Source organism: Sebastes umbrosus, chromosome 23, assembly GCF_015220745.1.
Source record: "Sebastes umbrosus isolate fSebUmb1 chromosome 23, fSebUmb1.pri, whole genome shotgun sequence".
In the NCBI taxonomy this organism is placed as follows: Eukaryota; Metazoa; Chordata; class Actinopteri; order Perciformes; family Sebastidae; genus Sebastes; species Sebastes umbrosus.
In genome coordinates this window covers 8,956,377-8,979,339 of record NC_051291.1, presented here as the reverse complement: position 1 = coordinate 8,979,339, position 22,963 = coordinate 8,956,377, and the positions used below count along the sequence as shown (strand labels likewise).

At 38.1% G+C, this 22,963-nt stretch overlaps 2 protein-coding genes and 1 long non-coding RNA gene across 10 annotated transcripts in view; 2 read left to right on the top strand and 1 right to left on the bottom strand.

Annotated features, from left to right (window-relative positions):
- The window catches only part of creb3l2 (cAMP responsive element binding protein 3-like 2), a 34,007-nt gene extending 18,870 nt beyond the window's left edge, over nucleotides 1-15,137 (top strand). The window contains exons 3-13 of one of the 2 annotated variants that reach the window (XM_037760610.1): nucleotides 5,439-5,685; nucleotides 5,923-6,158; nucleotides 6,253-6,331; nucleotides 6,676-6,881; nucleotides 7,595-7,741; nucleotides 7,846-7,904; nucleotides 8,275-8,343; nucleotides 10,686-10,785; nucleotides 11,020-11,149; nucleotides 11,856-12,084; nucleotides 13,018-15,137. In XM_037760610.1, coding sequence (XP_037616538.1) covers nucleotides 5,439-5,685; nucleotides 5,923-6,158; nucleotides 6,253-6,331; nucleotides 6,676-6,881; nucleotides 7,595-7,741; nucleotides 7,846-7,904; nucleotides 8,275-8,343; nucleotides 10,686-10,785; nucleotides 11,020-11,149; nucleotides 11,856-12,084; nucleotides 13,018-13,093 — 1,578 coding nt within the window. In that variant the 3' untranslated portion in view covers nucleotides 13,094-15,137. The remainder of the gene's footprint in view (nucleotides 1-5,438; nucleotides 5,686-5,922; nucleotides 6,159-6,252; nucleotides 6,332-6,675; nucleotides 6,882-7,594; nucleotides 7,742-7,845; nucleotides 7,905-8,274; nucleotides 8,344-10,685; nucleotides 10,786-11,019; nucleotides 11,150-11,855; nucleotides 12,085-13,017) is intronic. The other variant, XM_037760611.1, reaches the window with a different exon arrangement.
- Nucleotides 11,838-16,040, bottom strand: LOC119482766. Its single transcript, XR_005205531.1, has 2 exons — nucleotides 15,888-16,040; nucleotides 11,838-12,029 (listed from the first exon to the last, which is right to left on the bottom strand). It is a non-coding gene; the product is annotated as an uncharacterized LOC119482766 (long non-coding RNA).
- A 3,588-nt stretch (nucleotides 16,041-19,628) lies between these two features.
- The window catches only part of dgki (diacylglycerol kinase, iota), a 78,979-nt gene continuing 75,644 nt past the window's right edge, over nucleotides 19,629-22,963 (top strand). For 5 of the 7 annotated variants that reach the window (XM_037760602.1, XM_037760603.1, XM_037760607.1 and 2 more), the window contains exon 1: nucleotides 19,630-20,122. In XM_037760602.1, the coding sequence (XP_037616530.1) occupies nucleotides 19,890-20,122 (233 nt within the window). In that variant the 5' untranslated portion in view covers nucleotides 19,630-19,889. Of the gene's footprint in view, nucleotides 20,123-22,963 lie in introns of all 7 variants that reach the window. The other 2 variants (XM_037760601.1, XM_037760606.1) reach the window with 1 other exon arrangement.

Here is a 22,963-nt window from a genome sequence, read left to right as displayed (position 1 = left end):
AAACCAAACTTAATATAAAAAAAGATCTTTCTTTCACAGGAATGAATGAACAACAGACAGATAGACGGTCCGATATCTCTGCAGACTTTAATACTGGTTATCTGGTTATGATGGGACACGTGTTGGTCATATGTGATAGTCTTCAACCTGGATCCGAACCAAACAAATGAGTCATTCAGTTTATCTTGACATAAATTCATGCACGTGTGTGTTTTTTGAAGTTGTATCATCAGCAAATGTACACCCAGATGAGTCCAGGGCAAAGGTACACACACACACACTAATACACACACTGGAGGCGGATGACCCTTGGGCCTGTGTGGGTTTGTGTGTGTGTGAGCGTCAGTTTGTACTCTTTCACATCTGGTTTTCGCTTTCCAGGAGAGGACTTCCCTCCTCCTTTTACCTTCGAAGTTTAAACCTATGGCCATTACGGGTTAAAACAGACATTTATCTGATGGAATAATTACAGACCTGAGAGGACATTCCTTCAACCTCTTTCCCACTCCCACAACGTTAATTTAACTGCTACCTGGTGACATATACAGCTGTCGAGGCTTTTATTGTGAAGGCTTATCACTCAACACTCTAGGAAACAGCACTAATGGTCCACCACTTTGATTCAGACTGAAATATCTCCGCAACTATTGGATGGATCACAATGAAATTTTGTGCAGATATTCGTGATCCCTAAAGGATGCATCCCACTGACTTTGGTGACTTTTCCTGTAACGCCCAGGCGGCAACCTCCGGATCTTGAAACTATAGCCAATGCTGAAGTGCCTTAAACTTGCATTCTTTCTAACGGCCAGCAGGGGGCGACTCCTCTGGTTGCAAAAAGAAGTCTGATTGTGTAGAAGTTTATGAGCTGGATGGGTCCAACAAACACAGGACTTTCAATCAGGAGACCGGTGTTCTGTAAGTTACGCTTGTGACGTATCTTTTAGTGCCGTTTGTGACGTGTTTTCCTTCCTGATGTTACATTGTTTCTGTACATATTTTACTTAGTTTACGTACTTAATTCAAGGCCAACCATGACGTTTTTCCTAAACCTTACTAAGGCTACATCCACACTAATATGTTTTCTTTTTAAAACAGCGTTTTAAAACGAATCAGGGAAGGACACGTGAGATGATGAGCAAACGTGGGTCTGCGTCATCATTTTTAGAGGCCTCCGTTTCTGTCCGTCCAGTCTAAATCGCAACCCGGAGTTTTAAAACTAAAACGGGGGCGTTTTCAAACATCTTTGTTATTGGGGCTTGAAAACGCCAGAGTAGTGTGGACGCCAGGCATTAATGTAGCAAAAGTTATGCGTTTTAAAAGGAAAACGCATTAGTGTGGATGTAGCCTAAGGCGCTTTGTTGCCCCCTGCTGGTAGGCTACTGCACCTTCATACAAGCATTTAATATTCACGCGTTGGCGAGACACTGGCGGGTTTATTACACGCTACACACAGACACACCTCTGCCTCTTGTTGTTTAACTTTTCTGACCCAGTTTGGCGTCTTCCCTTCATCAGTATTTCTCTGATTTAATTAAGATCAGACAGATTAAAAGTTTGGCAAAGCGTCTCTTTTTGGATGACTCAGGATTTCTGTGCACAACACCAGAACTCGAGAGATAATCGCTCAGCATATCCTCCTCCGTCTTCATTAAAAGATTACAATCTGCGATTTCAGCGACATTCTCCGCTCTGTTTCGATGTGTTCTTCAGAAATATGTGAGAATAGCCTCTTTGTTATCGCCACTGCTACTGATTCTTGACCTAGTTTTCCAGTTTAAACTCCCAGTTATCCCATTTAGGCTTCAGGTTCTGTCCCCCAGCTGGAGAGTGTCGAGTTACAGTCAACCCCAAATAACACCTCACTGTTGGGCTGCAGAGACAAAGAGCTTTCTATTGTGTGTGATGAGTTACACCCGACCAGCGACCGGTCGACTGGCCCGCATCACATTTTCTTCTGTCAACCACAACCACACACTCCCACTGCAGAAATGACAGGGAGCGTATACAAATGCTCACTATATGCATCTTTGGTGTGGTTCTGCAGAGTTGGACCTCTCCCATTTCCTTTTCTTAAACAAAATCCTTTCTGTGTAAAAGTCTGACACTGTGGGCTACAACTTGAGCCCCGTTTTTGTCTTTATTTGATTACATTTTGTCAAATTAGCGTCATTAAAAGTATGCCGAATTATCAATTAGCAGCTCCTGTTTGCACTCTACTCATGGATGTAAAGACAAGTATCACTGGATTACTTTGATACTGAAGAAAACTTAAAAACGTGATGTTTTCTCAGGCAAGTTCTGCAGTGTCTTGTTTTCAAGGATTTCCAAGTGGTTTTATGGGTGTTTGTTTGCGATTGACTCAGAAAACGAGTATGATTTTTGACGCAAATTGAGTCAGTTGGGATTTAAAGTAATTTAATTGCCTCCAGGAGCTTCTGGCGAAACTACAGCGTGACGTCAAAGGTCACATAAACCCACAAAATATGGCTTCGTTTATTTTAAAGAAGGGTTTTGTGTGTAATTACTCCTCCCTAAAAACTACACCCTCTTTCTCCTTTACAAACATGATGTTTTCTCCTCTTTCTGGGCTGAAACCTAATCAATGTCATTTTGTTTACTTCTTCTTAGGCCCGATAGAGACTGTAGCAAAAGAAAAACATGCTTTTCATAATTATGATACTGAAGAAATCAGAATAAATACAAATACTTTTGACACAAACTTCATGATCACAAACAAAATGTTGCCTAAAGCTTTTTAGGACGATATCTTGCATGTTTAGCCATTAAGTGCATATTTAAGACCCCATTTGCAGGATTGAATTTGAATCTGGCAACACAGGAATAAAACCAGATCTCTACTGTGCAAGTTAAGATTGTTTAGCTTCTAGATAAGCAAGTTATAACATATGATTCAGGGCCATATTTATACAAAAATGTCCTTAATTTTAGATATTTTCCAACCATTTTCTCCAAAATGCTGACTTTAAATAGAGTTAACTTTATATATTTAACATTTTTCCTGTGTATCAAAGAGCAGCAACTGGTATTTTATCCATTTGTGCTGACGTTATAATCACTATCATCATCACAGCTGTCAGTGTCTGAAGAGGTTTAATAATACAAGCAGTAGTTTGACGTATATAGATGGCTCTCCGTAACCGTGGAGATGTGGTTACCAGGAGACGCTGGAGGGGGAGGTAAAGCGTAGTAAACTGCTGTAAATGTCTGCCTATGATGTTTTGGCACGTGCACATTTCACACATTCATATCTGAGCTGAAAGATTAACGGAGGATAAATGAGTAAATATTTGTCTTCGCTCCTTTGAGTTGATTCACGATACACACACACACACACACGCACACACGCACACGCGCACACACACACACACACACACACACACACACACACACACACACACACACTCAGAGGCCTGAAACTGGCCTTATAGGGCAGCATATGGTGTCAGGAGTGTGCTGTGTGTTTATAGAGTTAAGAGGTCATTTCACTTTGTTTGTGTGTGTGTGTGTATGTGTGTGTGTGTGTGTGTGTGTGTGTGTGTGTGTAATTGAAGCCACATGTTTGGCGTTGGGTCGTCCTCCCTCCTCCTGTTTCCTCCATCTTGATTTCACTCTCTCTCTTTCTCCGTTCATCGTTACGTCTCTTCGTCTTTTGTCTGATGTTACTTAACTGTGTGAACTATAAGTGACTGTAGATTGCCTTTCCTTTTCTTCCCCTTCTTTCCTTTTGATTCCTTCCTTCTTTCCTTCTTTTCTTTGCTTCCCTTCCTTTCCTTTCTTCTCCTTTCCTTTCCTCTCCTTTACTTTCTTCCTGTCCTTCCTCTCATTTCCACCCTTTCCTTTCCTTTCCTTTCCTTTAACTTAATTTCATTTCCTTCTATCGTTTCTTTCCTTTCTTTTCCTTCCTTTTCTTTTCTTTTATGCCTTTTCTTCCTTTCCCCTCATTGCCATCCTTTCTTTTCCTCTCCTTTCCTTCCTTCCTTTCCTTTCCTTTTATTTCATTTCATTTCATTCCTATCCTTTCCCCTCTTTCCTTTCCTTTCTTTCCTTCACTTCCTTTCTTTTCCTTTCCTTCTTTTGCTTTCATGCCTTTCCTTCCTTTCCCCTCATTGCCATCTTTTCTTCTCCTCCCCTTTACTTCATTTCATTCCTTCCATTTCCCTTCTTCCCTTTCCTTTCATGCCTTTCCTTCCTCTCATTTCCGTCCTTTCCTCTCCTTTACTTTCTTTCAATTCCTTTTCTTTTATTTCATTATATTTCCTTCCATCATTTCTTTCTTTTCTTTTTCGTTTTGTTTCTTTCCTTCCATCATTCCTTTCCTTCTCTCCTCTTTTCTTTTCTGAGTCATCAGTTTTGAATGTCACAGTTTCATGTGTGTTCAATTTAAATTGTTTATTCTCCTCTGATTGGCCGAGCCCAGTCTGCTCCCATACGACCAACAGTTCACTGGATGTGTTCAGCGTTTTATTTTTATTATTCTGCCCGGCAACAGAATCTGAGCAGTCGAAGTTACATCAGAAATATTTCCACTCTGTTCTCCTCAGACGATGAGTTTGAGTGAGGACAGGAGGTTTCCTCTTGTAGTTGTTATGTGAATGTCACACATTTGCATTATAAAACTGTGCTGTTCCGATGATTAATTAACTCTTACTCGTATTAGACTGAGAGCAGAGTTCACTTATTCCTAAAAGAAGTCAACTTTTCTTAGAATAAAGTGTCATTTTCCTTATACCGGCACAACGCTTCTTTAATTACAGCATCTCCATTGTCAGGATTTTTTGCTTTCTCTATTTTATGTCATTGTAAACTGAATATTTTGAGGTTTTGGACTGTTGGTCGGACAAAACAAGACATTTGTCACCTTTTACTAACATTTCGTAGACGACAATCAAGAAAAAGGTCTGCAGACAAGTTGATAATGTCAATACTTTGGCAGATTTTTGATGATTTGCTGTCTGCTCAGCAGTAACTCAAGGTCTCTACCAGCTTCATGTTCACACAGGAGACGAATGTCCGTCTGTTATCAACACATCACCTGCAGGACGTTTTGTTTCTGGTCGTCACAACACCTGAACGCTCACCTTGTTGAGAGATGGAAGAAACAGATAGAGAAAGAGGAATGTAGTGAAGGATGGGGGGATGAGAGAGGAGATGAAGAGGAGGGTCTGTTAACTTCTTCATGTGTGTTTTCGCCACACTGAGAGAAAGAGAAGCAGTGAAAGACATTTTCACAGGTGTTTAACTGGCTGCTTTAGTGTTCCCTGAGGGGGAAAACTTGAAAGAAAGGTGGCAGTAAAAGACGCAGCAGTCTGTAATTACAGACAGGCTCTAACTTTATATAATTATCTGTCTGTCTCTGCTCAAATTGATAATTTATGTTTGCATTAAATAAGATATCTTCTCCTTCCTTTGTGCAGCACTTCTCCGAGCTCCTCGACGACCTCTCCCAGGATGCTTTGCTGGGCCAGCTGCTCAGCGACCCCTTCCTGTCCGGGGTGCGAGGCGGAGGAGTGGAGGCCATGGAGATGGAGGACGGCAGCGACCTGTCCCCGTCCTCCCCTCTCCCGCCGCACATCACCGCCGAGCACAGCTACTCGCTCTGCGGCGACAGCCGGCCGCAGTCGCCACTGTCGCACTTGACCGGAGAGCACGGCAGCGACGCAGGTCAGACACACATTATCATTATCAATATTATTAATATCTTAAGATATACTTAATACGGTAGATTTATACGTGTAAAAAATTACAAACAGTCCCTTTAAGAGGGAAATATTGTACTTTTTACTCCTCTACTTTATCTCACATATATATTTACAAGTTACCTTTTGGGTTGTCAATCAATTAACAAATAAGAGTCCATTTAACATCCTAGAAACACTAACAGGAGTCTGTGTTGTTCAGCAGAGTCTGATGGGGATTCGGCTGATTGGCCCATGGAGCAGGAGGACACCATCGACATCCTCCTGTGTGAGACTCCTTCTCTCCTCCCCACCCTCTCCCTCTCTCTGGTCTCCAGCGACGGGCACAAGGCGCCCGAGGGCCCCCCCGCTGTGGCCCCTGCTGCTGCTGCCGTCACCGCCGCCGCCGCCCCGGTTCAGACCACCGTCAGCAGCCCCAACCAGGGCAAAGGCTTCAAGGTGAGAGCTCAGGGGGATGATGAGGATGATATTTCTGGTGATCTTTCTTTACAGTTTGTAACCCTGTCATCACTCTTCCTCTCTGTGTTACCAGATTAAAGAGGAGAACATCATCCCCCAGATTAAACTGGAGCCTCATGAAGTGGACCAGTTTCTCAATCTGTCATCCAAAGGTGTGTTTCCTCTCACTGTTGTTGTTGTTGTTGTTGTTGTTGTATGTCAGTTATCTGATGCTACAATGACCCCTGCTGGCCATTTGTTGTTATCTCATGATGCCCTCAACCTGCACAAATGGAGATACAATACAGTAGTTTATTGACTTTAAAGGGTGTTTTAAAGTGGGGTTGTATGAGGTATTTATCAATAGTCAAGTGTATTACCTACAGTAGATGATGGTTAATCAGGATTTTCCTCAAAAGAGGAAACTTGCTCATCAGTCACTTCATATTTCATCCTGAAATACTGTAAAGATAAGTTTTTATCTTTAAAATAGTTCATCATAACCGTCATGTTTCAGGTCTGGAGTCCCTGCAGATGCCTCCCACTCCTCCCAGTTCCCACGGCAGCGACTCTGAGGGCAGCCAGAGCCCCGTCCACGCCCCGCCCGGCCTGTCCTGCCCAACATCCCCCACCAGCCCTCCTCCATCCTCCCAAGCCAGCCTGAAGGTGTCTCCTCGCGCTGCCTCCTCCCTGTCCAACTCACCTCTCCTCACCGCTGCTCACGTAAGTAACATCTGATATCTTCATTTGTTCAATTTTGAGTGATGTCACGCACAACATCTCACATTTTATTCTAGTGACCAGACAAAAATATGCCCATGGGATGAGAGTAGTCCACCTATTTCTAATAAAAGGCACATTTTATTCTAAGAAATTCTTCTAAAAGTTTATTTTTCTTGGTACCAGGGCAGCAATCAGCCTTATAATGTATTTGTTTGTGAAAAAAAAGAAGGAATATCACGCTTGGACTGTATGTTTTTTAAGTAATATAAGGTAATAACATTAATTAGAGGTTTTATCTACACGTTTTTTGTTAGAAAATGTTCAAAGAAACATAGAAATCCAGCTTCATGTACCACACACCCATGGAGATATATGTCAGTATGTTATCAGCATAAGGATATTTCCCATAAATACTAGATTTTTTGTGGACATATTTTCTGTTTTATTTTTATCATAAAAATACTGCAGTCTCCCCTTGAGTTTACATTTTTGTAACTTGATACTCTGTGCATCAGATACTGCATTATTAATATAAAGACGTCTATTTATTTGGAGCGAAGAAAGAGACATTTGCATTCACCAAATGACTGCTAATAATGAACTTTATTTCAGTATTATAATCCTTCGTCTTGCCCCGTTAATTCCTGTCTTCAACAAACATTTTTTTGTCATAATGATTTAATTTGACTCTTTTATTTTGTGTGTGTGTGTAGAAGCTGCAGGGGTCGGGCCCGTTGATGCTGACGGAGGAAGAGCGTCGTACGCTGGTGGCCGAAGGTTACCCCGTCCCCACCAAACTGCCACTCACCAAATCCGAGGAGAAGGCGCTGAAGAAGATCCGCAGGAAGATCAAAAATAAGGTACAAATATGTGGAGCCCCCTTCTGGGATTTAACGCCTCTCTACAAGAACAAATCGATAAACGTATGAGCTTCTTTCTCTAAATGTACTCCTCTCTGTTTTAGATTTCGGCTCAAGAGAGTCGCAGGAAGAAGAAAGAGTACATGGACGCTCTGGAGAAGAAGTAAGTCCTCCTCTTCTTCTTCATTCTTCATCATATCAGAGAGACTTACATCACATTCTGAGCTTCATTGAACACATAAAATAATCCTGTAGTTTAAACTATTTACAGTATTTCTTATATTATGAGCTAACCTTGAACCAAAGATGATATTGTAAAATTGTGCTTTATGAGTGTGTGCAGAGTAAAAGCAAAATAAACTCTACAAAACAGCAACTACAAATGTTGTAGGAAACAAAAATCTGGAATATGTGCAGCATAAATAAAGCAGAGATAATCTGGTAATCATCTAGATCAGCAAAATGGATAAATGAAGAAATGTTCTGCATTGATGTTCAGTCACTGACTGTGCAGTATTGCTGTCTGCCCACAGGGTGGAGACCTGCTCCAACGAAAACAACGAGCTGCGCAGGAAAGTGGAAACTCTGGAGTGTACCAACAAGTAAGAACATCACAGTCTCATATTCACACACTCACTGCACAAACAAGTGTTTGACCTTATGTACTGTAATGGCAATTTTCATATCTGCAGTTTAACACTGTACCTTTAGATAATCTCAGGGCCTCACATGTTCAACTTCGTCACCATAGGACAGTGACCTGACATTTTAGGTCTCTGTAACTGCAAACAACAGATTGCTGAAATACTTGTTATGTCTTGTGATGCTCTGTTGTCTGCTGTGTGCTGACGCATTGATACACTTTCTATCCTTCTCTTCTTTTCTTCTTTGCACTTATCTTCATGTTATGCTTTAAATGTATAAATACTGACTACTCTTTGTATTCGGGGCTCACTTGCCACAGTCCACAACAGGTGGCTGTGCTCGTGAGTCCATCTGCAGATGCTTTAGTTATTAATGTATGCCTTTTTATTAAATTCACTGAAAGACAAGTTGTTACGTTGGTTTGTGTCTTGTTTTAACAGAAACTGCCACCACAGTACAGTAAAGGTCCTCACAGGTCCTGGAAGGTGTATTTTTATACACATTTAATTAAAGTCATTCTCATTTTGGAGTAAGAAAGGTTCAGGTCACATTGCAAAAGTCTAACAAAAAGATTATTTAATAGCTAGAACATCTATATTTTGCTGTCCATCAACTTCTGTTATGAACGTTGTCGTCACTACGGCGTTGCATTGTGGGATAGTTATGCCACCGTCGTGTCCAGCGTTTGCATACTGTAATATTTCACCTGAAATAGTATGCAATTCATGTACTTTTGGTTTCATACTAAGGTTTCGGACATACTAAACAACCCACATACTTATTTTAGTGTACTTTTTCTAGTGATAATTTCTCTTTTACTTACTGCTTCTCCACTTCAACCAGTACGTATAAGAAAGCTTGTAGAGTTTTTCTGAAAAGACATGGACTCTTTATAGATTGTGTCAGTGGTGACAGAGATGAGCGAGCTGCAGGAGAGCTGACAGGTTTGAATCCTGTCAGTCACAACGATTCAACGATGGTGATAATCAGAACACCAGGAAATTAAAGAGGAGATGATGATTCAGACCTGAACACGTCTCTCTCTCTCTCTCTGGATATAAGTCTGTGTTGACGCGTCCTCTGGGATTTCACTTTTATATCCACCCTTTTATTTTACACTCCTTTAAAGGTATTTGTTTTTATTACACACAGCGCAGCGGTGAGGAGTGATGTGTCGGGGAAACACGGACTGAATGTTATTACTGAGTCAAAAGCTCCCTGTAGATCTGCTCATAGGCAATTTAGCCTCCATGAATAATCATGAGGCTATTTTAATGTAAAAATGCTCAAGCTGCTTCAATTTAGACGGTGTTGTTTGCTCTCGTTATGCATGGATGAACTGTGTGTGTGTCTGTGTGTGTGTGTTTACTGGAACAGCTGTTTAGGGTCTTGTTTTCCACTCAGTGGTTAAAGTGGACTTTACCGTCACTGTCTGAAAGTTAAATGAACCAGTTGCATTTCTGTGTGTGTGTGTGTGTGTGTGTGTGTGTGTGTGTGTGGGTGGGTGTGTGTGTGTGTGTGTGTGTGTGTGTGTGGGTGTATATGTGTGTGTGTCGCTGATGCACCTGGATAGTGTGCACGTCTTGTTGAGCTGTCGTTTTAATGAAGCGAACAACAGAACAAATCCTCTGACTAATGCTGAATAAGAGACGTTAACACTGAACAAATGTGTTCCTGCTCATACACGTCATTTAATTTACATAATAACAGTGGCGGAAGAAGTATTCAGACCTTTTTTCTTTTTTAATAGGGTCTTTTTTTTGCATTTTTTGCCATTTCAAACGCCTATATATCGCCTATATGACGGCCCTGTTGAAAACAATCCCAGTGTTATTGCATATTTACTTGCTTTGCTGATTGTTGTGTGTTCTTATGTTGATTATTGCCTTGTTAATAACAAAAGAACAATAATATAATAAAAATAATAATAAGAATAATGCTTTGACGAATGACATATAGGGGAATAATTTTCATCAAAATCTTAGTCAGTTCTTGAACTGGTATTGAATTGAATTGTGTTTCTTCCACATTATTATAGTTTTATAGTGCTGTGTGTAGTGCTTCTGTAAAGAAATAAATGAATAATTAAAAAAGAAATCTACTTAAACTTGGAAGGAACAAATTTCACCGTCCATCTTCTGTTTTCATGTTATTTCATTCCTCGCTCATGAACGTCTGTAGAGACAATCAGCTGTGTGTGTGTGTTGGTGTTATGCTTTGTGTTAATCAGTGTATGTTACATGTATGTGGTATATGAGTGTGTGTCTAACCTGTCTGTGTGTTTGTGTTTCCTCCCCAGGTCTCTGCTCCAGCAGCTGCAGTCTCTGCAGGCGATGGTGGCCGGCAAAGTATCCAAAAACTGCAGGATGGCAGGAACCCAGACCTCATCATGCCTAATGGTACTACTGTGTGTGTGTGCGTGTGTGTGTTTGTTTTTGTTTTTGTGTGTGTGTGCGTGCATGTTTGCGTGCCAACAGGAGATTGGGGTGATGAAACATTGATTAAAATATTGAATTGGAAACATCTGCTTCCATCATTCATTACCTGCTGCTTAGCATTGATTCATAATTTATTTACCCTCTCTCCCGTCTCTATCCCTCTTTCTCTCTCTCTCTCTCTCTGTGTCTCTGTAGGTGGTCGTGTTGTGTTTCGCTCTGTTTTTGGGGAGTTTCTACCCCAGCAGTTTGACTCCGTGCTCCACCATCACTGAAACAGGCCTCACATCCAAACAGCTGGCAGTCAAAGAGTCCTACACAACCACAGGTAGATACACTCACACATAGGGTGATATTATTGATTGTTTTGGTTGTTTTTAAAGGGCCAGTGTGTAGGATTTAGGGGGATCTATTAGCAGAAATGGAATATACTATTCATAACTACCTTTTCTTTAGTGTATAATCACCTGAAACTAAGAATCGTTGTGTTTCCGTTAGCTTAGAAGGAGCCCTTCATATCTACATATTATTATTTATATCTACACATTGTACAGTTTACAGCTAAACTGACCTTTCCTTCTGTTTCTATTGTAATGAATCATTAGTTTACCGACTATAAAACTATGGAGGTCCATTATAACATCTCCAATAATCAGATTCCACCTACAGCGCTGCAATAATAGCTACAGAGCAACTGATTAGAGGAGTTGACCTTTCACTACATCCTCTCTACTACCTCCCACACACACACACACTTTTATAATAGAGACCAGATATAATTTACTTAACAATCGAATCCAGTTTCCTGTCCCATCCGGCCCACACAAACGCACAAAAGGCAGACAATAACACAACAAGTGTGTGTGGCGATAGTGTGTATTTATGTGTGAGAGTGTGCACGACTGGGTGTGTTCAGTCTGAAAAGGTTTAAAAAAAACGTTATCATCCTGTTTAAGAGTGGCAGTTTCTCCTAAAAAAAAGTGATAAATTAAAATTAAAAAAGTAAATAAAAATGTTTTTTTTTTCTCTTTTAGTGAAGTCGAGGAATCTGTTATCGACCTTCGAAGAAGAGCAGCCACACCTCCTCGGTCTGGGCGGGGAATATCCCGACCAATGGGAGGACACGTCGGCCGTCGTCATGGCAGCGTGGCGTCGCTCAGAGCAACAGAAAGTGGCCGTGGAGCCCATCATGGTGGAAACACACCCACCTTTCAGAAATACAAGCAACGATACGTCAAAAAACCTGCTGCTGGACCTGCACAGGTAAAACTTTACAGTTGAATAAATATCATTAAATGAGTTGAATTCTGTTCAATAGGATTAATAATCATATTATAGTATCGATACAGAAAACAAGACTTAGTTTTGAGTGGTAAGGATATTTTTAGGTATCGATCCTTCCACCTCTTAACCTCTAAAAAAGTAGTTCCCAAACTTTTTTGCCTGTGAGCCATTAAAATTATGTTATGTGCACTTGTGACCCTTCGCCATGAATTTTATATGTCTAAATATTTCTTAAGTTTAATAAAGTTTCGAAGGCTGAAAAGGGCTAAAATTGCACAGGAAGATTGGAGAAACAAAACACTAATCTTGTGACCCCTTGATTTATACAACCCCTTTATATGTCCTATATATTGTACTTTATACTCCACTACATTTATTTTTTTATTTATTTATTATTTTATCCTGCTTATTACACGGCTACTTACTTAAGAAATCAATAATTTGACACAAAAATGATCCTCCAGAGTCCGACATCAGAACTGCGCCCATAGCAACGGTCTGTTATACATAGCAACAGTCTGCTATAAAGAAATAACAGACCGTAGAACGTCGTGATTGACCAATCAGAATCGAGTATTCAACAAAGCCGTGTAATAAACTCAAACAAAGTAATCATGTGATTTTCCAGAGCGTCAACCGCATTACAGGAAAACCCAAAAGAATTTAAGAGCAGTATGTAAGCTGAACGCACGCAATATCATCCAAGGGTTTTTTTTATAGCCTTAATTAAGATCAATGGACCAAAAGAATTTCTTTAGCCCACAAATTTAATTATCCAATCATTATAATGACTCTAACATGTAATGATGTAAATTGAATTATATGATACTCACACACAAACAATTTGTGGACAAGATGTTTTTGTTTTGTATCTTGGTAAGAGTGCTCTGACCGCTGATCTGCGTCCCTCAGGTCTCTGGAGCAGAGGACGAATGAAGGCAGCAGTAAAGTGATAGAGCTGGAGCGAACGGTCAACGAAACCTCCTGAGGTTCATGTCAACATCCCCCTAAACCCCATCATGACCTTTGACCTTCAACCCCTGTAGAGCATGGTTCAGTGTCCTGGAGCCTCATACAGTAGTTCCCACTGCTGATTGTTCCATCTCTGCTTAATCAGATACACTGTGATAGTAGTAGTAATAATAATAATAATAATATTATAATAAAGAGGCACTGGTTGCCTTAATTTCTGAAGTAAAGTTGCACTGAATAATTTTTACATGAGTCACAATATCAGCTGTATCTGGCTTGAATCACATTGAGATAAATTCAAATAGACGTAGTGAATAATGCATTTATTCCAGTGGAAAGTATATTAAAAATACTGTATGACATGTGAGGCTTTTTACAGGACACTGACGGAGAACCTTTGTATTTATAGTTTTTTTTGTTTTGTCTTTCATAAAATTATTGTAGTTCTTTTAATATTAAATGTTTTTATTCCATTCCAGTGAGGCATACATCCCATTTTGATACTTGTTTGTGTTCATATTGTATTTTGTTTATTATTTTATTGTACTCTTTTATATATTGTTTTATATTTTCTTCAGCTGACTTGACATTTCAACCATTGAGGGCTTAACTCGGGGTTCCTGCACTCATTTTTATTTGTTGTTAAAAAAGTTAAACATCATATTTGGGATGTTTTTACGATGTGCTGATTAATCTGCAGCATATTCTCACAATGAACACTGACTGCAGTTTTAAAATCAAGTTAAATAAAAAGCCAAAAAGTGGACCATTTTCCACAAATGTTCATATTTGACGTGTCGGGACCCTGTTAGCTGACTTAGTTCTGTCTGTATGATGAGTGCAAGTCAAGAGTCAAAAGCATCTTATGGGACGACATTTTGTCAGGTTGCTAGCAGCAAACTACACTTCAAAATATATATTTATGCATCCCATAATGTTGTCTTTCCTTAAAGGAATAGTTTGACATTTTAGGAAATACGCTTATTAGTTTTTTTGCACAGAGTTAGATGAGAAGATTGATCCCACCCCCATGTTTGAGATTGGAATCGATCTTCTCGTCTAACTCTTGGCAAGACAGCAAATAAGTTTGTCCCAAAATGTTGAACTATTCCTTTAAAAACAAATGTGTGATGGAACCACAGAATGAACTTTCTGCACTAACTGTTTTTGGCCTTTAATCCTGCGATGCTTTTGCCTTAAACACTGTCAGCTCCACGTGTCTTTATCTGCTCTGATCTCTCAGCATTTGCCAAAAAAAAAACGTTCCTCCCAGAAATGAAAAAAAAAAAAATCTATTTTTGTAAATATAAGTTGTTAATAAATAAGCAAGTCTAACTCTGTCTGGGATCTGTAGTTTATAAACAAATCCATAATTCATTCAGTCTATTTTGGATGCAATGTTGTTGATAAATTATGAACGTAGCTTCACCGTTTGTCCTGACTTTCTGTTGGGTTTAGTCTGTTTAATTATGGCTTTAAAAGTGTTAATTGTCCATTTCCAGTGTATTACAGATGGGTTTTTTTTTAATTTCTGAGCTTTTCTGTGCATCCATGTTGTAAATACAAACACACCATTTGTTAAAACTCACTATCCACTGTCAAAATTGAAGATAATTAAGCCCAGATACATAAGAAATGTATTTTACAAACTGAGGATGAATTAAACGGTCAACTGAAATAGATCCCAGTCCACTTTAGAGACTAGAAAACAATATTTGTATATCTTGGTCTCATATTTTCAGCTTTGCAGATCAATCAGTGGCTAGATTGTCAAAGATTTATTGTTAAATCTGTATGTTAGGATGCATCGATGATGCTCCAAGGAAGCCACAACTACATTCCTCGCTGCTGAGTGCAGGAGAGATCATAGGAAACCTCAGATATTGAGTTTATTTTGACATTTTTATGGAGAATGGAGAAAACTAGCAGCCAGTGGAGATTGTTCTTCCAAATCAGATTCCATTTTTTATGTTGCTCCTCCTTGTGTAAAGCCACTTCTGTCTTTTTGCTTTCAACTGAATATAGTATTTTCCTTAGTAAAAGCATATTTTGCAAAAGCACATTGTGATTGTGTGTGGTCTGTTCATGGTAAATTGTTGACATTAGAGAAGAAAGAAAGACAAGAAAACAAGCTGATAATATATATTTTTTGAGCTGGAGATATTGTAAAAAATTTGCTGATGCCATTTGACTTGCCATTGTACAAGTAGGCCGTATATAATGCTTGTTTTGCTTATAGTAAAATATATATTGTAATCACTTTGGTCCTAAAACCCGGAAATGAGTTAGCATTTAGCACTTCCGGTCTAAGGTCTGGGGTTAACACAAGCTTAAGAGATTTTAATGTTTTGTCTTCGATATAAAATACATCAATAAGTATCCCACTTGTGAATTTTGAAGCTTTTACGTGTCTTAAAAAAGGCAGTTGTTAATAAATGAGATGACTAAATGTCATCACGCCTACACACACTAGTCCGCCTTTAGTATAGCTGTGGCAACGTGAAGTTATGCAACCGTAGTGTAGTTCGTTTATAGCCTAATGTTAGCTTTTTACATCTGGCGTTTGAATTTACGCAAATAAAATTGAATAAAACGTGGCTGTAGAAACTTTTTCTTGTTTTCATAACAGCTGGTTATGGAAACAATCATTTTGTTTTTGTCTACAAACATGCAAAATAAGTGCTACAACAGCCCAACATATAATGTTTACTTCAGTTGTTTGTTGGCTTCAAAGCATTTTCTGCTCAACTTTAAATTAAGTTAGACCCCATTAGGACAGATAGGCGTCTCGGGGGTTAACGTAGGCCTACTGTAGAGGAGCTTCTATCTCCTCCATCTCGACAAGGATCCTGAAATAGATCAGCAGCAGCGCCTCATAATTAGTGGTGCGAATTGCTGGAACAGTCCCAAGACAATACACAGTCCCACCGCTTCATAACACATCAGGTCCCATAGTAACGCAGCAGCAATAAATTCCATTACCGCTCCACTTATGGTGCGTAGTGTTTGTAATAAAATCGATTTTGATAACAGAACAGATTCTGTAAACTGTGTGATGAAACGTGTGTAATAGAGCGTCAGTAAATAGATGAAGGAGAAAAGATCTGATTTCATAGGATTGCAGGAGTTTTCAGGCACACAACTGGTTAATTATAAATGAAAACTCCTTTCATCAAGGCTCACAGAGAAGGTTTCTGCCTTTGTGTCCTGATGTGAGAGTCGGATCTCATCAAATTTAAAGATGGCTTTTAGACTTATTTTTTTCTTTCTAAAAATGGTGTTTTTTCTTGAACCTCGTCCCTCTCCTGGATGATCTATGGAAGCACAGTTATGCTAAGAAAAGACACAAAATAGATGAAAAGTTATGCATAATAAGAATAAAGAATATCATTGTTGGTTACAATTATGAGCTATTAAGTGAAAATTATGAGATGCTAAGACAAAAAAATTGACTTATTAAGACAGAATTATGAGATACCAATCAAAATTATAAGATACTATGTCAAAATGTTGACTAATTAAGTGAAAATAATGTGATTGTAAGTTAAAATGTTGACTTATTAAGTCAAAATTATGATACTAAGTCAAAATTATGAGATACTAAATAACAAATGTTGATGTTTTAAGTCAAAGTCATGAGATACTAAGTCAAAATGTTGACTTATTAAGTCAAAATTATGATACTAAGTCAAAATGTTGACTTATTAAGTCAAAATTATGAGATACTGTTTACTAATTAAGTAAAAAATATGATACTAAGTCCAAATTATGAGATACTAAGTCAAAATGTTTATTTATTAAGTCAAAATTATGAGATACTAAGTCAAAATGTTAACTTATGAAGTAAAAATGATGAGAAATCGTTTACTTATTAAGTAAAGAATATGATACTTAGTCAAAATTATGAGATACTAAGTCAAAATGTTGATTTATTAAGTCAAAATTATGAGATACTAAGTCAAAATTAAATGATACTAAGTCAAAATGTTGACTTACTGTAAGTCAAAATGATGTTGTGACCAAAAGCATCACAATGACAAATGCAACCAAACTGAAGTTATGAGTACTAGAATGACTGCACTGTAATTTCATGTGTGTGTTTCGTTTAATTATTCATGGTTAATAATTGCAGAGACTGCAGACAGATGCTCCCCCTGCAGAAACACAGTAAACAAAGGTCAAACAGTTCACCTGAGGTCAGTGATGATGACTGTATGTAAACCTGATGGCTCAGCTGCAGTGAAGCGGAACAGGAAGCAGAACAGATGTGGCCTGATGTTTGACAGAAGAGAAGAAGACCTATACTGCAGCAAACGATGAGTTAACATAATGAAATGTGAGAATATTATCTTCATGACAGATCTGACACACAGATCTGACACACACACACAAACACACACACACACACACACACAGCATGTGGACTGTGTGTGTGTGCGTGTGTGTGTGATTAGTTTGTGAGAGACATACTGTTTACTTATTAAGTAAAAAATATGATACTAAGTCAAAATGATGAGATACTAAGTCAAAATGTTGACTTATTAATTCAAAATTATGAGATACTGTTTACTTATTAAGTAAAAAATATGATACTAAGTCAAAATTATGAGATACTAAGTCAAAATATTGACTTGTTAAGTCAAAATTATGAGATACTAAGCTAAAATGACAGATGTGTCCTGATGTTTTGACAGAGAGAAAGACCTATACTGCAGCAAACGATGAGTTAACATAATGAAATGTGAGAATATTATCATCATGACAGATCTGACACACACACACACACACACACACAGCATATGGACTGTGTGTGCGTGTGTGTGCGTGTGTGTGTGTACACGCTCACCCTCTGCCCTACTTTCTGACTGATGATGCTGCAGAAAGGAGGAGGAGGAGAGGGAATATCCCACAATGCCCTGCTGCCAGATGGATGGAGGACAGGCAGACACAGACAGGATAAGCTCATAGATGGATGATGGATGCTGCAGTCAGTTGTAGTCCGCACACACTGAACGTGTTAATTGTCGCCGCCCTCACAGCAGCTTGCGCTTTCGCAGTTTTTAAAATCATGTCATGTTACACATATAATCAAATCTTCCGGTCAGGTATTCGAAAATAAAAGCCTTTTTAAGAGAAGATAACACACCAAACTTACAGACAGTAACCTGATATTTTCAGGTGGAATTTCATTTCATTCTCACTGTGCAATATAATTTTCCAGTTGTGCAATTCTATTAATAGTCTGTTTATTGTCAATACTGTATATACTGCTCCTATTTTTTTTTATACTTCCTTCTATTTAAATAGTTCATAATTAGTTTCACTTTGTTTAACTCTTTTTTCTTTGCTGTGTTAGCTGATGCATCTTGGTTTTTGCACTATCCCCTTTGTTGCTGTACACTGCAAATTTCCCCACTGCGGGACTAATAAAGGAATATATTATCTTATCTTATCTTATATATATATAAATATATATATATATGTTTTGCCTCTATAGTATGCACTATCTGCCTTTAAACATACACTATCTGCCTTTAAACATGCCCTATCTACCTTTAAACATGCACTATCTACCTTTAAACGCACTATCTGCCTTTAAACATGCACTATCTACCTTTAAACATGCACTATCTACCTTTATACATGCACTATCTGCCTTTAAACATGCACTATCTACCTTTAAACATGCACTATCTACCTTTAATCATGCACTATCTACCTTTATACATGCACTATCTGCCTTTAAACATGCACTATCTGCCTTTAAACATGCACTATCTACCTTTAAATATGCACTATCTGCCTTTAAACATGCCCTATCTACCTTTAAACATGCACTATCTACCTTTAAACGCACTATCTGCCTTTAAACATGCACTATCTACCTTTAAACATGCACTATCTACCTTTAATCATGCACTATCTACCTTTATACATGCACTATCTGCCTTTAAACATGCACTATCTACCTTTATACATGCACTATCTGCCTTTAAACATGCACTATCTACCTTTAATCATGCACTATCTACCTTTATACATGCACTATCTGCCTTTAAACACGCACTATCTGCCTTTAAACATGCACTATCTACCTTTAAACATGCACTATCTGCCTTTAAACATGCACTATCTGCAACCATCTTGGACTCTAACCACTGGCGCACTTTACACTATACATCCTATATACCACGTTATAGACTGCACATATGCACATATTACATTTATTTATTGCACATACTAGATTTATTTATTGACAGACACTATGTTCACCCATTCACTCTGTATCTTTTATATCTCTATTATTGTTTTAATAACTTTTGTATACCATTAACTCTCCTGTGTTTCACTCTGTTTGCTGATCTTGGTGCTTTGACACCTGAATTTCCCTCCGGGGATTAATAAAGGTTCACCTTATCTTATCTTATCTTATACATTATTTTTTGCTCTGCCAGTTCTCAAATAGTCTTCTAAGCTTTTATTGTGAAGGTTGACGTTCACACTTCCTGTGTGACGTCGCTAGCTTGACGTAGCCTCGCTTCCAGTTGGTTTGGTTTGGGAGCTCGTGAGTGCAGTTCGATCTGTTGTCCAGGCGGCTGCGCGTGCTGCCGAAGCCTGGCTGCAGTATATAAAGACAGCCAACGGTTCAGACAATCACAGCGGTCAAACCGCTCAGAGACATTAACGGTTGTCGCATTTTCTCCCCAAAAAAAACGTTAAGTTAAATCAGCCGCCACCGCTTCTTCTCCTTCAACCGGCACCTGTGTGTCCCCGCAGAGAGGGGGGTCCAGAGCGAGCAAGGACCGACCGGCATGGACCCCCAAGCGAAGGAGCGAACCGGCCCGTCGGCGGCGGCTGTTGGGGGCTTCAGCGGGCGGTTGGCCTCTCTGGGAGCCGACGGGGGCGACTCTGAGTCCGGAGCCGGCTCGGAGGAGGCTGGCCTGGGCTGCTGTAGTGACACCTTCAGCAGCTTACCAGACATGGAGCAGGAGACGCTGGAGGACAAACTCAGAGGACTGGCGTTCAGAAAACAGACCTCGTATCGGTGAGTATAGAGGGAGGATGGATGGATGGATGCTGGGACAGGATGCTGGAGGAGATATACAGGCTATAATGCGATGTGAGGATGACATGAGAGCTAGCTGGAGCTTGTAAACACAAACACAGAGCACAAAGAGAGGGGGGGGGATTATGTTAATATGTTAATATGTTAATGTTGACGTTTTGAGTCAAAATCATGAGATACTAAGTCAAAATGTTGATTTATTAAGTCAAAATCATGAGATACTGTTTATTTATTAAGTAAAGAATATGCTACTAAGTCAAAATTATAAGATACTATGTCAAAATATTGACTTATTAATAAAAAATTATGAGAAATCGTTTTTTTATTAAGTAAAAAATATGATACTTAGTCAAAATTATGAGAAACTAAGTCAAAATCATGAAATACTAAGTCAAAATGTTGACTTATTAAGTCAAAATTATAAGATACTGTTTACTTATTAAGTAAACAATATGATACTAAGTCAAAATTATGAGATACTAAGTCAAAATATTGACTTATTAAGTCAAAATTATGAGATACTAAGTCAAAATGTTGACTTATTAAGTCAAAATCATGAGATGCTAAGTCAAAATGTTGACTTATTAAGTCAAAATCATGAGATACTAAGTCAAAATGTTGACTTATTAAGTCAAAATCATGAGATGCTAAGTCAAAATGTTGATTTATTAAGTCAAAATTATGACACTAAGTAAAAATGTTGACTTGTTTAGTCAAAATTATGAGATACTGTTTACTTATTAAGTAAAAAATATGATACTAAGTCAAAATTATGAGATACTGAGTCAAAATATTGACTTATTAAGTCAAAATGATGAGATATTAAGTCAAAATTATGAGCTACTAAGTCAAAATGTTGACTTATTAAGTCAAAGCTATGATACTATGTCAAAATGTTGACTTATTAAGTCAAAATTATGAGATACTGTTTACTTATTAAGTAAAAAATATGATACTAAGTCAAAATTATGAGATACTGAGTCAAAATGTTGACTTATTAAGTCAAAATGATGAGATACTAAGTCAAAATTATGAGCTACTAAGTCAAAATGTTGACTTATTAAGTCAAAACTATGATACTATGTCAAAATGTTGACTTATTAAGTCAAAATTATGAGATACTGTTTACTTATTAAGTAAAAAATATGATACTAAGTCAAAATTATGAGATACTAAGTCAAAATATTGACTTATTAAGTCAAAATGTTGATTTATTAAGTCAAAATTATGAGATACTCAGTCAAAATGTTAACTTAAACCATAAAGCGATGGATCAAAACAGTTTTACACATGCAACAATGCCTGTGTGTGTGGTGTGTGTGTGTGTGTGTGTAGCCCTGTTGTGTGTTGCATGTGAATAGGGGGGGATGGGGAGGAGAAACACTATTGATTTTTGGGCAATATGTGTGTGTATGTGTGTGTGTGTGTGAATGCCAGCAGCAGCCTGACACCCTGGTGCGACTGGCAGCTGCTGTTGATAGTGAAAACTGGCCAGAGACCAAACACTCACTCCTCTCACATACACACACACACACACACAGCAGTTTTGGTTGTCAAATGTCACCATCAGGAATGTGTGGCATCTATTTGTCTGTCAATTTAGTCTTTGTTTGTGGTCTCTGGTCAACCAAAATGATCTGCATTTGGAGGTCAAATCAATAACTTTAACTTGTCTGTGTCTGATTGATTTATTTGGGGAGACTATGGCAGAGTAAAGCAACAGTTTGTGTTTGTAAAATCGCCAAAATCCAAGTTGAATATTTGTTCATTTTTGATTCATCTTAAGAGTAATACAAGCGATAAGGTCATATATCTGCCTGGTTGTTAGGGGTTTAAGAAACTATCGGTATACTTGAGTATCACGATATTATGTTTTGTGGTCGATTCTAGACAATATTGATTTTTAATTAATAGTTTACATGCAAATGTTCGTGGCATATATTGTTTCAGATTGCACAAAAAGTAGTGTTATGATGTTGGATGTTACAGGGACTGTGATTAATGCAAATATAGATGTGTTTTTTATACTATGACAGTTTCCCTAAAATTGGATTTTTTTAAAAATTGCAATATATCGCCTTGCTTACAGTATCTCAATTTATCGCAATATATTGAATCGTAAATCCTGTATCATGATACGTATCGTATCGCCAGATTCGACTGGTTGTATTTCAGATTTTTTGTTTTCACTCTCCATCTTTTATCCATTTACCTTAATCAGGGATGCATCAATATCGATACCGGATTGGATATCGGGCGGATATTGACTCAAATAGCTGGATTGGATATAGTTGAAAATGATGCCGATCTATTCAATTCAATTTTCTATTTATTTACTATATACATTATATACTGGAATTTTAATTCCAGTTTAAGTTTTATCCAATTTGTTTCTGTATTAAAAAGGTTTACACCTGAATTTTAATTCCTGTTAATCTTGGAGATTTTTTACCAAGTTGCAATTTATTATTTTAATAATAAACACTTAAATAAATGTATATCTATATATTATTTGTCACATTTTGTTTTACAAAGTTATGAAGTAATATTTAAATTGAGGCTGATGTTACCTTGCATATAAAAGAAGGATCCTAGTTAGATACCCAAAGCCCAGGTATCACTATGAGTATCCGGACTGAAAAAGTCGGATCGTGCATCCCTAACCTTAATTTGGAAAAATTATGCGTCAAAATAAAATCTGTATTCTCTAAAATTAAATTACATTACATGAAGCCTTTAATTAATGTCCCAATTAAATATGCATCTTGTAAACACATTAAACAGAATAAACTGGCAATTTCGAAAAGGAAGTTCATCTCA